The 14,099-nt window shown below is 50.1% G+C and overlaps 1 protein-coding gene across 1 annotated transcript in view; it reads left to right on the forward strand.

The window, feature by feature from the left end:
• Window positions 1-10,757, forward strand: part of DARS1 (aspartyl-tRNA synthetase 1) — an 83,535-nt gene extending 72,778 nt beyond the window's left edge. The window contains exons 11-18 of the mRNA XM_040439840.1: window positions 68-202; window positions 3,965-4,112; window positions 6,994-7,140; window positions 7,594-7,636; window positions 7,848-7,928; window positions 9,757-9,868; window positions 10,137-10,208; window positions 10,316-10,757. Coding sequence (XP_040295774.1) covers window positions 68-202; window positions 3,965-4,112; window positions 6,994-7,140; window positions 7,594-7,636; window positions 7,848-7,928; window positions 9,757-9,868; window positions 10,137-10,208; window positions 10,316-10,407 — 830 coding nt within the window. The 3' untranslated portion in view covers window positions 10,408-10,757. The remainder of the gene's footprint in view (window positions 1-67; window positions 203-3,964; window positions 4,113-6,993; window positions 7,141-7,593; window positions 7,637-7,847; window positions 7,929-9,756; window positions 9,869-10,136; window positions 10,209-10,315) is intronic.
• The last annotated feature ends 3,342 nt before the right edge of the window (window positions 10,758-14,099 follow it).

Here is a 14,099-nt window from a genome sequence, read left to right on the forward strand (position 1 = left end):
ATAACAGATATCTACAAGCAAAAGGTCCTTTAGAAACGACTAATAATGAATTATTTTGTTCTTCTAGCGGCGAGTGAAGGAGGAGCCAATGTGTTCACCGTGTCCTACTTTAAAACCAGCGCCTATCTGGCCCAGTCTCCACAGCTCTACAAGCAGATGTGCATCTGTGCGGATTTTGAGAAGGTGTTTTGCATTGGACCAGGTAAAAAACAGTCCATACACCTGCATGATACGAGGCCTAAATATAAATAGAAAATATTTTTTATCAGACCTCGGATCAGACCAAAAATAACTAAATAGGCTTAAAGGGGTTTCCCATCTCAGACATCGGGGGCATATCGCTTAAGATGGGACCCGCACCTACACCAAAAAAATGGAGCAGGTAAAGGTGGTGGAGGGCGCACTGCGCCGCCGGCCCCAGAGAAATGAATGGAAGCGGTGGCCGCGCATGCGCTCTCCCATTCGCTTGTATGGGGAGAGCGCTTGGCAGTGGCTGGACCCCGGAAAACCCGGGCTCCTTCAGCCACTGCTCTCTCCGTTCTCAGTGTAGGTGCAGGTCCCAGAGGTGGGACCCGCAACAATCAGACAATGGGGGCATATCCTAGCGATATGCCCCCATTGTCTGTGATGGGAACACCCCTTCAACTCTCCAGACAGCGCGCTCCACTCAATGCTTCCTGGTCTTTTCCAGGCCCGCGCTGCCCTGTGACCTGACGTCGCAAAGCATGAGATGATAATGTGTGTACTACATCCTGACGCTGTACGTAGTCAGGATAGTGCAGCCTGGGCCCATAGAAAACCAAGGAGCGGTGAGTGCAGCCAGCACTAGCAGCACTTCGCTCCCCTCACCTCCTGCATATTAATGAGCTCTTCCATAATGGAAGCTCTCACTAGCATTCACTTTAAAAGACTCTCTGCCACCCCCTCCCTCCAAAAAATATGGTGTGTGATATATATATTGGCTTTAGAAAAGCTCTATTGATGAGCCGAAACGTTGCCATTTTGCCACATGGGTGAATAAATTGCTGTTGTTTTTGCTGTCCCACTTTTGTTTTTTACATTTGGGCATTGGGCTTATGCCTTGGGACATAGCACCCGCTCCTTATTTGCTCAGTGCCGCCATTTTTTCTCAAACCTATAATATATATATATTTCTATATCATAGCTCCTGCATATTCCGAGTCACTTAATTCCTGTATGTCCGCTGTGCAGTATGACAGCATGTCGATTATGGCGATAAATAATAATTTTTCAGAAGATTTTTATTAGTTTTGGGCTACATCCAGTATGAGGCGTGAGCTGCGCTCTACCAGCCCCTTTAACAGATCTAATTCCTCCATAATTGTCGCACAACGATTCTGTTTTGCCGGGAGGAGAATAATCGACATTTAGAATATTTGCTCGTTCTCTCCACAGAGGAATTTCATTTTCAAAATGAATGATAAAACAGTGTGAGCGGGAGAGGGGCACGGTTTTAGTAGCTGCTCTTCTTCTCTATCTGGATTTTGCACCTTTTCCCTTCAGATACGATGATCCTCTGATTGTCCAGATTCAGATCCATCCTCTGTCCACCTATGGGCGATGTGATGATTGTTGTTTGATCATAGTCATTATGTACAATAGTGGAAATGTTGTCAATCTGAACTGTAATGCCGACAGCAGTCTCCCCTGACTCTGCTATTAACATGCATGCTCGGCTAGTACCACTAGGGGGAGCTCACTGCATACAGATTTATACAGCTCCTGCAGCCACCACTAGGGGGAGCTCACTGCATATAGATTTATACAGCTCCTGCAGCCACCACTATGGGGAGCTCACTGTATACAGATTTATACAGCTCCTGCAGCGTCACTAGGGGGAGCTCACTGTATATAGATTTATACAGCTCCTGCAGCCACCACTAGGGGGAGCTCACTGTATACAGATTTATACAGCTCCTGCAGCATCACTAGGGGGAGCTCATTGTATATAGATTTATACAGCTCCTGCAGCCACCACTAGGGGGAGCTCACTGTATACAGATTTATACTGCTCCTGCAGCCACCACTAGGGGGAGCTCACTGCATACATAATTATACAGCTCCTGCAGCCACCACTAGGGGGAGCTCACTGCATATAGATTTATACAGCTCCTGCAGCCACCACTAGGGGGAGCTCACTGTATAGAGATTTATACAGCTCCTGCAGCGTCACTAGGGGGAGCTCACTGTATATAGATTTATACAGCTCCTGCAGCCACCACTAGGGGGAGCTCACTGTATACAGATTTATACAGCTCCTGCAGCATCACTAGGGGGAGCTCATTGTATATAGATTTATACAGCTCCTGCAGCCACCACTAGGGGGAGCTCACTGTATACAGATTTATACAGCTCCTGCAGCCACCACTAGGGGGAGCTCACTGCATACAGAATTATACAGCTCCTGCAGCCACCACTAGGGGGAGCTTACTGCATACACAATTATACAGCTCCTGCAGCCACCACTAGGGGGAGCTTACTGCATACAGAATTATACAGCTCCTGCAGCCACCACTAGGGGGAGCTCACTGCATACAGAATTATACAGCTCCTGCAGCCACCACTAGGGGGAGCTTACTGCATACAGAATTATACAGCTCCTGCAGCCACCACTAGGGGGAGCTCACTGCATACAGAATTATACAGCTCCTGCAGCCACCACTAGGGGGAGCTCACTGCATACAGAATCATACAGTTACTATTGAAATAAATTCTAAATCTATTTCAGTAGGCCCCTAGGCACCTTATAGTGGCAGCTACAGGACTCTACATTGCAACCAGGATGATTTTATGTCATCTGTAGAACTCATTATATGCAGAATTAACTTTATCTATAAAACTAGAAAATCCCAGTTTTTGGTCAACGCAAAAAATTAACATTGATCTGTAGGTGGCCACTGGTCCATTTTACAGCACATGTATGTAACCATAGGAAACATTATATTCAGCTTGTATCTGGCTTCTAGGTCATCATTGCCATTCTCAGCACAGACTGGTCCCTTGTACTCATTGGTCCTAGTGGTGCTCACATGGTGAATGCATACAATGAAGTAGTGTGGGTGATAGTATAGTCAGGGATTGTATGGATACCATACTGTGCATTAGTGCCTGTAGTACCCACCAAAAAAGTATAGCGCTCACTGAGGGACAGCCATTGTATTTCTAATTGCACATGAACAGACGACAGGTTGCTGTGTCCAATGTATGGTCTGTAGTGGAGTTTGGAGCCCTCTAGTGGATTGCTAATGTAACTGCAGTGCCCTGCTTTTTGCTCACATCTTCTGGAATTTCTGCGGATATTCAAACAGAAGATACAGTAGCATCAAAGTGGATGAGAAATCTCATCCAAACGCTGTTCCTGTTTTCTGAGCGGAAATTCACCTGCAGTGCAGACTTTTCAGTCCGCAGCATCACCTGGTTTCAGACAGACATTTGTTGCAGATCTTCCCTGACTTCAATGGGGAAATAAAACCCCTAGTTTTTGAGGATTTTAGTGCAGATTACCCACAGACGTGAAGCAGAGACTCCTGAATAAATTTTAAAAAAAAACTTTTTTCACTTAACATATAAACATAAAAACGAAATCATATACGGGTGCATCTCTGTATACTTGCAGACTCAGCAACTCTGCTTTGTGTGAACGTGTCCTTATGGTGCTGGATCGCCAGTATAACGCTGCAATCACATGTTTTTGGTGCAGTTTTTGATGCAATGGATTTAAAGCCTATTGAGAAAAAAAAAATGCACCAAAGCTGCCTCTGCCCGTCCAGCCTAAATAAAATAAAAAAGTGAGTAATGCTGGGAGTTGTAGTTTTGCCACAGCAGGTGAGACCACTGATATAATATTGTCCGTCTCCCTTTGTGTTTCCTATGTCGGCTCATTTATTCTGAGACCCTTGATGTGGATGTTGAATTCCTGGTGACCTGATCCCGTTTCTTACAGTTTTCCGCGCAGAGGACTCCAACACTCACCGCCACCTGACGGAATTCGTAGGCCTGGATATAGAGATGGCCTTCAGCTACCATTATGATGAAGTCGTTACTGAGATTGCAGACACCCTGGTCCAGATATTTAAGGGGTTGCAAGAAAGGTGATGTGACTTATCAGGACTTATTATCCTATGTTCATCTCCTAGCAGTTCCCACACCTCACTTGAAATTAGGGTTGCATCTGGTATGGAAGTCTCGATACTTTTGATACCCGGTTGGATACTGGGATTATTACACAGCTTAGTATTAGCTTCTATCAGATATTAGCTCTCATCTGCGGCTGCACAGTGGAGAAGGAAGGAGGGCGTCCCACTAGAATGCAGCCGGCCAGTAAGGACTGTGAACCCCCCCAGGTCGCTGCGCCACTAATGTGAAGGAGCCCAGCACCGCCTGTATTCAGGAATCTCCTCCTTGCTCACAAAGTCAGATCGCCGTAATCTCGCGGTGCGCTGTTCCTTCCCTGAGGCTGATGCCAGCACAGGGAAGGAACACTATGCCGGCACTGCGCATGCGCGGGCTCGCAGCAATCTGACTTTGTGAGCAAGGAGGAGATTCGTGGACACAGGCGAGGCTGGGCTCCATCAACGTGGGGCGAGGCTGGGCTCCATCAACGTGGGGCGAGGCTGGGCTCCTTCACAGGGGGGCGAGGCTGGGCTCCATCAACGTGGGGCGAGGCTGGGCTCCTTCACAGGGGGGCGAGGCTGGGCTCCTTCACAGTGGGGCGGTGGTGGGCTCCTTCACAGTGGGGCGAGGCTGGGCTCCTTCACAGTGGGGCGAGGCTGGGCTCCTTCACAGGGGGGCGAGGCTGGGCTCCTTCACAGTGGGGCGAGGCTGGGCTCCTTCACAGTGGGGCGAGGCTGGGCTCCTTCACAGTGGGGCGAGGCTGGGCTCCTTCACAGGGGGGCGAGGCTGGGCTCCTTCACAGGGGGGCGAGGCTGGGCTCCTTCACAGGGGGGCGAGGCTGGGCTCCTTCACAGGGGGGCGAGGCTGGGCTCCTTCACAGGGGGGCGAGGCTAGGCTCCTTCACAGTGGGGCGAGGCTGGGCTCCTTCACAGGGGGGCGAGGCTGGGCTCCTTCACAGGGGGGCGAGGCTGGGCTCCTTCACAGGGGGGCGAGGCTGGGCTCCTTCACAGGGGGGCGAGGCTGGGCTCCTTCACAGTGGGGCGAGGCTGGGCTCCTTCACAGTGGGGCGAGGCTGGGCTCCTTCACAGTGGGGCGAGGCTGGGCTCCAGAACGGTTAGTGCAGACCCTTGGGCTCCTTCACAGTGGGGAGAGGCTGGGCTCCTTCACAGTGGGGCGGTGGTGGGCTCCTTCACAGTGGGGCGAGGCTGGGCTCCTTCACAGTGGGGCGAGGCTGGGCTCCTTCACAGGGGGGCGAGGCTGGGCTCCTTCACAGTGGGGCGAGGCTGGGCTCCTTCACAGTGGGGCGAGGCTGGGCTCCTTCACAGTGGGGCGAGGCTGGGCTCCTTCACAGGGGGGCGAGGCTGGGCTCCTTCACAGGGGGGCGAGGCTGGGCTCCTTCACAGGGGGGCGAGGCTAGGCTCCTTCACAGTGGGGCGAGGCTGGGCTCCTTCACAGTGGGGCGAGGCTGGGCTCCTTCACAGTGGGGCGAGGCTGGGCTCCTTCACAGTGGGGCGAGGCTGGGCTCCAGAACGGTTAGTGCAGACCCTTGGGCTCCTTCACAGTGGGGCGAGGCTGGGCTCCTTCACAGTGGGGCGAGGCTGGGCTCAAGAACAGTTAGTGCAGACCCTTGGGCTCCTTACCAGGCCGATTTACATATATATAAAATCATTTTTAACACTCCATAAAACCACTCAGAGATATGGGACAGGTATATTGCGGACATGCTAGCGGCGATCTAGCCGTGCATGTCCGCATCTCTATAGGGTAAAAAGAGGTGACAGAATCCCTTTAATGTGAGGCACATGGAAGTCTAAATTGATAAAACCAATGTGCCTCACATTAATAGTAAGTAACCCCATCATGTACATCACGCATTAACTGCATGAGCCCTGAGGGTAAGTAACTTCATCATGTTGTCCATTTTGTGAGGAAGTACTTGATGGGAATACTAATAATATGAGGTGCATGGAAGTCTAAGAACCATGTGCCTCATGCGGACCCATTCATTTCAATGGGGCCGCAAAAGATGCAGACAGCACCCTGTGTGCTGTCCGCATCCGTAATTCTGTTCCGCGGCCCTGCAAAAAAGATAGAGCGTGTTCTTTTCTTGTCCGCAGCCACGGACAAGAATAGGCATTTTTAGCACTGTGCCGGCCACATGCGGTCCTCAGATTGCGGAACGCACCCGCGCCGGTATCTGTGTTTTGCAGATCCACACTATGGTCATCTGAATGAGCCCTGAGGGTAAGTAACTCCATCATGTTGTCCATTTTGTGAGGAGGTACTTGATGGGGTCGCTATTAATGTGAGGCACATGGTTTTATCAGTTTAGACTTCCATGTGCCTCACATTAATACTACCTCCTCACGTAATGAGCAATCATGCCAAAAAGAAGAAACACATAAAAATACACATTAACCCTATGTTGCCTGGCAACATGTGTTTAATGTGTGGATATTTTTCATGTGTGTTTTTTTTTTTTTTGGAATTGGTATGGAGAATCGTGATAGTTTTCTTGGTATCGAAACTGAACTCAGAATTCTGTTACCGAACTCTACCTGAAAGTGGGGATTGTCTCCTTCAGGCGCACATTTTGGGATTGCTGCATGGCAGGCTGGAGGTTCGCTTTGTCTTCGGTGGCATTTCTAGTGACTTCTTGAAGGCTCTGCCGCAGCAATGGTGATAAATTAGATGAACTTCCATAATATTAATTCTGCATGACATCTGCTCCCTCTACTGGCGAAAACCAGTTACTGCCGTCACACTTCTTCTTATTCTTTTCCACTCTGGCTCGTCTGACTTGCAGCTTTCTTTTTTAATTAGTTTGTATTGATTTTATCTTTTTTTTTCTTCTGCCAGGTTTCAGACAGAAATCCAGACTGTAGGAAGACAATTCCCATCCGAGCCGTTCAAGTTTCTGGAGCCTACGCTACGTCTGGAGTACCGTGAGGGTGTCGCAATGCTGCATGAGGCTGGAGTGGAGATGGGAGATGAAGAAGATCTCAGGTTCATATTATTTCTTGGTATTTGCACTTGGAAGCTGACACCCAGGATTAATGTGCATTACAGTGTAGTTTCAGCCCCATTGGAGTTCTCTGCATACAATATAAAAGTCTGTAAATTGCTCCTTAGCAACAGATTGCAAACCAGTGCTTTGTAATTAAGCTTTTTTATTTTTTTCCCGCAGCGCTCCAATCCTGTGCATAAACATCAGTGAAATTATAAAATTTGGCTTCCTACAGCCACCACTAGAGGGAGCTTACAGCATACTGTTTATACAGTGAACTCAGTAAATCAGGATGCAGTGAGCTCCCCCTAGTGGTGACTGCAGACAGACAGAATTTTATAATATAAGTCTATGCAGCGGGTTTGGAGCTGTGACCGCTATAACAATATATTAAGAAATGAATCCTCACTGTCTGATGTACATGTCATGGATTTCTTTCTGTTTTTTCCCAGCACTCCCAATGAGAAACTTCTGGGACGGTTAGTCAAAGAAAAGGTAACTTTACACTTCCCATTCACATAATTACAGATATGATCTGTCTCATGTATTGATGTCCTGCATTCGATTTCTTTTATTCCTTTAATACATTATCAGTCTGTAAAGCGTAAGAAAAGATTGTGTGACTGTAAGCCTACGGGTCAGGCTCCAATCTAGTGTCCTGTGATCCTGATATCAATTGTTTTACGAATTGTTCTCTTTCTCTCAGTATGACACCGACTTCTACATCCTTGATAAATATCCATTGGCTGTGAGACCCTTCTATACAATGCCAGACCCTCAAAACCCTGTGAGTATTATACAACCAGTACTAATGGGGAGAATTCTCTTTATTTTTAGAGGGCTTATATGATCCCCTTAGTCCTCGGACCCCCTGTGTCCTAAAACCCTTAGTGTCTCTATGCCTTAGTCCTAGGACTCCCAGTGTTGGTGTGCCCATCCTAGGACCCTCACTATCATGTGCCAAAATTCTATGACCCCCCCCCCCCTCCCCCCACCAGTGTCTATGTGCCCCAGTTCTAGGATTCACAGTGTCATTGTTCCCCAGTCAGATGACCCCCAGTACCAGTGTGCCCCAGTCCTAGATCTTGTAGTGTCAGTGTTTCTCATTCCTAGGACCCCCAGTGTCAGTGTTTCTCATTCCTAGGACCCCCAGTGTCAGTGTTTCTCATTCCTTGGACCCCCAGTGTCAGTGTTCCCCAGTCCTAGGACCCCCAGTGTTAGTTACCCAGTCCTAGGACCCCCAGTGTCAGTGTTCCCCTGTTCTAGGGCCCCCAGTGTTGGTGTTCCCTAGTCTTAGAACCGCCAGTGTCAGTTTCCCCAGTCCTAGAGCCCCCAATGTCGGTGTTCGCAGTCCTAGGACCCCCAGTGTCAGTGTTCCTCAGTCCTAGGACCCCCAGTGTCAGCGTTCCCCAGTCCTAGGACCCCCCAGTGTCAGTTTTCCCCAGTCTTAGGACCCCCAGTGTCAGTTTTCCCCAGTCTTAGGACCCCCCAGTGTCAGTTTTCCCCATTCTTAGGACCCCCAGTGTCAGTGTTCCTCAGTCCTAGGACCCCCAGTGTCAGTGTTCCTCAGTCCTAGGACCCCCAGTGTCAGTGTTCCTCAGTCCTAGGACCCCCAGTGTCAGTGTTCCTCAGTCCTAGGACCCCCAGTGTCAGTGTTCCCCCAGTCCTAGGACCCCCAGTGTCAGTGTTCCCCCAGTCCTAGGACCCCCAGTGTCAGTGTTCCCCCAGTCCTAGGACCCCCACTGTCAGTGTTCCTCATTCCTAGGACACCCAGTGTCAGTTTTCCCCAGTCTTAGGACCCCCAGTGTCAGTGTTCCTCAGTTCTAGGACCCCCAGTGTCAGTGTTTCTCATTCCTAGGACCCCCAGTGTCAGTGTTTCTCATTCCTAGGACCCCCAGTGTCAGTGTTTCTCATTCCTAGGACCCCCAGTGTCAGTGTTTCTCATTCCTTTTACCCCCAGTGTCAGTGTTCCCCAGTCCTAGGACCCCCAGTGTTAGTTACCCAGTCCTAGGACCCCCAGTGTCAGTGTTCCCCTGTTCTAGGGCCCCCAGTGTTAGTGTTCCCTAGTCTTAGAACCGCCAGTGTCAGTTTCCCCAGTCCTAGGGCCCCCAATGTCGGTGTTCGCAGTCCTAGGACCCCCAGTGTCAGTGTTCCTCAGTCCTAGGACCCCCAGTGTCAGCGTTCCCCAGTCCTAGGACCCCCCAGTGTCAGTTTTCCCCAGTCTTAGGACCCCCAGTGTCAGTTTTCCCCAGTCTTAGGACCCCCAGTGTCAGTGTTCCTCAGTCCTAGGACCCCCAGTGTCAGTGTTCCTCAGTCCTAGGACCCCCAGTGTCAGTGTTCCTCAGTCCTAGGACCCCCACTGTCAGTGTTCCTCATCCCTAGGACACCCAGTGTCAGTTTTCCCCAGTCTTAGGACCCCCAGTGTCAGTGTTCCTCAGTTCTAGGACCCCCAGTGTCAGTGTTCCTCAGTTCTAGGACCCCCAGTGTCAGTGGTCCCCGGTCAGTGACCCCCAGTGTCAGTGGTCCCCGGTCAGTGACCCCCAGTGTCAGTGTGACTGATGCTACTGGTTATATTTGCTTTTCATTTGTATCTAATTCAAACTTTATTTGCACAGAAATATTCCAACTCCTACGACATGTTTATGAGGGGGGAAGAGATCTTGTCCGGTGCTCAGAGAGTGCACGACGCTCAGCTGCTGACGGAAAGAGCCCAGCACCATGGGATAGGTAAGAAACACTCAGCTAGACATACAAGGCCCTATTTTAGTATGCAATACAGCGGTCACACATGCCTGCAGTATTAGACTGAAGCCGTACCGACACAAAGGTCTGCATGGGACCTGTATGCACAAAAGAGGAGGCGCTTTTTAATCAAGACCATTTGCAAAGTTGCTTTATTTTTTATTGCAAATGCATTGGAGCAATAAGAAATTACTGCAAAAGTATGCACACAAATATAGATAATGTCGTGCTTTTTTTGTCTCGCTCTCTTAAGACTTGGAAAAAATCAAGGCGTACATCGACTCCTTCCGTTACGGAGCTCCACCTCACGCTGGCGGTGGCATCGGTGAGAAAACAGTGATTTTAATTATAGGCTTCATGTGTATATCAGAGCATACATTGCGTTCAGCCTCGCTCTTTTCTCCCATGATTCCCTGTATTTCTGTATTTCAGGTCTGGAGCGAGTCACCATGCTGTACCTAGGACTGCACAATGTACGGCAAACCTCCATGTTCCCCCGTGACCCCAAGAGGCTTACCCCATAAGATGCCCCCAGATAGGGGATCACCTGCTAGCAACCACCGTATTCTGCACTTTGGAAGTCGTAATGCCGGGCTGCCGCCAGTCCTGATAGATCTCCCCCTGGCCCGGGCAGGTTTAGGGCCGACTAATCCTGCAAGAAGTGACCTCTCTGGGCCAGAGACCTGTGAACTCCTAACACTCAATACAAGAGACGAGCACGATGTTCTGTATTATAACACCTAACATTTGCTGCCGCAGGATTTTAACATTTTCAGCCTTAATTTTTGTAATGATATAGGACGGTGACATAAAGTGCGAATCACTGTAATAGCAAGTGGGTCCTGTCGAGGAAATATTAAACTTATTGAGTATATTACATGACTCTTCTCAGCTTGTGGGAGACGGAAGTTAATGGAGGTTTTCCATTATCTGCCATCGGCGTGTGATTGCTGGGGTTTTGACCACTGAGGACCCCCACCAGTGCTGCACAGACACTTCCAGGCCTTTTCATGGCTTCTGCAGATCCAGCACCATTTCTAAATGTAAGGCCTCATGCACACGACCGTTCCGTTTTTTTGCGGTCCGCAAATCGCGGATACGCAAAAAACAGAAGCCGCCCGTGTGCCTTCCACGATTTGCGGAACGGAACGGGCAGCCCATTTTAGACATGCCTATTCTTGTCCGCAAAACGGACAAGAATAGGAAATGTTCTATTTTTTTTGTGGGGCCACGGAACGGAGCAACGGAGTGCTGTCCGCATCTTTTGCAGGCCCCATTGAAGTGAATGGGTCCACATCCGAGCCGCAAAAACGGCGGCTCGGATGCGAACCCAAACAACGGCCGTGTGCATGAGGCCTAAGATAGTTTCCGAGCTGTCTTACATTTAGACCTTTTTCTACATCTGAAACAGGTGTAAAAAATGGTAAATGAAACGGACCTGCCGGCCCTTCTCCGCCTACAATTTTAGAACTGGCGAGAGCCTGGAGAGGTCGCAGATGGCGGAGCAACAATTATGCCTAATATAATTTCAGTTTACTAAATGACCCCCTTCAGACCCTCACCAATCAGACATCAGTGACGTAAAGGGGTTGTGCAGCGATTTATATTGATGAATTATCCTCAGGAAAGGTCATCAATAACTGATCGGCGGGAGTCTGACACCCAGGACCCCCGCCAATCAGCTGTTTAAAGAGGAGGCTATGCTCCATGCAAGCACCACTTTCTGTTCATTACACTGCACTTTGTCTTGGATGCAGGGCCGGCGCCACCAATAAGGCGACCTAGGCAGTCGCCTAGGGCGCCATTTAGCAGGGGGCGCCCTTTTGCGGTGTAAAAAAAAAAAAAAGTTGGTTATATAAGTTCGGCCGGCCGGCGGCGCCCCTCATGCTGCGCCTCCTGAGCGCTTGCCGCTCTAAAGAATCTCCGGCCGCCGGCTCAGTGCTACGAAGCCTGCCTGCTGTGTCTGCTCTGTGCTACTGCTGTTCTTAAATTCTCTGTATTTTACACCCCTCCCCTTGTCACCTCTAGTGTAGCGTGGCCGAGCTCTGTTCGGTCCGCGGTACAGGAGCTTTTGTTTCCTGTACCCGGCCGGACTGACAGGAAGTGCTCACTTAGTGTGCACTTCCTGTCAGTCCGGCCGGGTACAGGAAACAAATGCTCCTGTACCGCGGACCGAACAGAGCTCGGCCACGCTACACTAGAGGTGACAAGGGGAGGGGTGTAAAATGAGAGTAATAAGGGGGGGGTGTAAAATGAGAGTGACAAGGGGGGGGTGTAAAATTAGAGTAATAATGGGGGGTGTAAAATGAGAGTGACAAGGGGGGGGGGGTGTAAAATGAGAGTGACAAGGGGGGGGTGTAAAATGAGAGTGACAAGGGGGGGGGTGTAAAATGAGAGTGACAAGGGGGAGTGTAAAATGAGAGTGACAGGGGGGGGTGTAAAATGAGAGTGACAAGGGGGGGGGGGGGAAAATGAGAGTGACAAGGGGGGGGGTGTAAAATGAGAGTGACAAGGGGGGGGTTGTAAATGAGAGTGACAAGGGGGGGGGTGTAAAATGAGAGTGACAAGGGGGGTGTAAAATGAGAGTGACAAGGGGGGGTGTAAAATGAGAGTGACAAGGGGGGGGGTGTAAAATGAGAGTGACAAGGGGGGGGGTGTAAAATGAGAGTGACAAGTGGGGTGTAAAATGAGAGTGACAAGGGGGGGGGTGTAAAATGAGAGTGACAAGGGGGGGTGTAAAATGAGAGTGACAAGGGGGGGTAAAATGAGAGTGACAAGGGAGGGAGGGGGGGAAATGAGAGTGACAAGGGAGGGAGGGGGGGAAATGAGAGTGACAAGGGAGGGAGGGGGGGAAATGAGAGTGACAAGGGAGGGAGGGGGGGAAATGAGAGTGACAAGGGAGGGAGGGGGGAAATGAGAGTGACAAGGGAGGGAGGGGGGGAAATGAGAGTGACAAGGGAGGGGGGGAGAAGAGTGACAAGGGAGGGGGGGAGAAGAGAGTGACAAGGGAGGGGGGGAGAAGAGAGTGACAAGGGAGTCCCCAGAGCCAGACCAAGAGCCAGACTGCAGCCAGAGACCAGATCATCTTATTGTCCTGGTGGTAAGTAGACAATGCAATATGTTTATTATGTAATTGTTTAGTTATTAATACTACATTGGAAACTAATTTCCAGACCCGGATCCACAAAACACAGACAGCGGCAATGTGCGTTCCGCATTTTGCGGACCGCACATTGCCGGCACTAAGAGAATATGCCTATTCTTGTCCGCTATTGCGGACAAGAATAGGACATGTTCTATTTTTTTTCAGGATCGGAATTGCGGATCCGGGTCCGCACGTCGTGTGGCCCCATAGAAATGTATGGGTCTGCAATTCCGTTCCGCAGTTCTTTTAATTTAAAAGCTGAGAAAGGGGTGGAACATATGTGATGTCATGATATGGGCAGATCATCTGATAAGGGGGGGGGGGGCAATTTTTATCTTGCCTAGGGCGGCAAAAATCCTTGCACCGGCCCTGCTTGGATGGAACATGTACTTGTAATTACGCCACCTCCTCGTCAAACAGCTGATCGGCAGGGGTCCCCTTTAACTCGGTGATCACATGCTCTGTGCAACATGTAACCAGCAGGGCAGTAGACAGATCAGTCCTGCAGCCTGAGAGCTAGCAGGAAGCCAGTGTAAGGCTAGTTTCACATCTGCGTCACGGTGATGCAGCCGCCGCTTCCAGCTGAGAATGCTGGGAATCATCCAGATACAAACCACAGCGCGCAGCAGTTTCTGTCCAGCCGATTCTCTTTATTTTTGCCGATGAGCGCCTGGACCTCATTATAGTCAGTGGGGTCTTGCAGACAGGTGGCAGTATCCGGCAGTGCCAGATCTGGACAACTCTGGCAGTCTGTTCCCTACTGGCGCAGTCTGCCGGAGCCCCTGCCGCAGATGTGAAACTAGCCTAATTGATAATGCAGCCCTTTTTTAGGGAGAGCCTCCTGCTCTTATTGCTCCCTCTGATTGTGACCCACTGCTAGTAGCCAGAGAGAAGAGAATATAGAGGGGGCCTGACACAGTGCACAGCCATTTATTGGAATGGACGGCATGTAATGCTACATGGCCCCTGCTGCAAGGAGAATGTATGGCCAGCCTTATCTTTCCCCGACTATTACAGCTGATCAGCGGGGGTCCCTACAGCCGGGCTTCTAGCAGATTACTTGGTTGATTT

This window comes from Bufo bufo, chromosome 7, assembly GCF_905171765.1.
Source record: "Bufo bufo chromosome 7, aBufBuf1.1, whole genome shotgun sequence".
Taxonomy (NCBI): domain Eukaryota; kingdom Metazoa; phylum Chordata; class Amphibia; order Anura; family Bufonidae; genus Bufo; species Bufo bufo.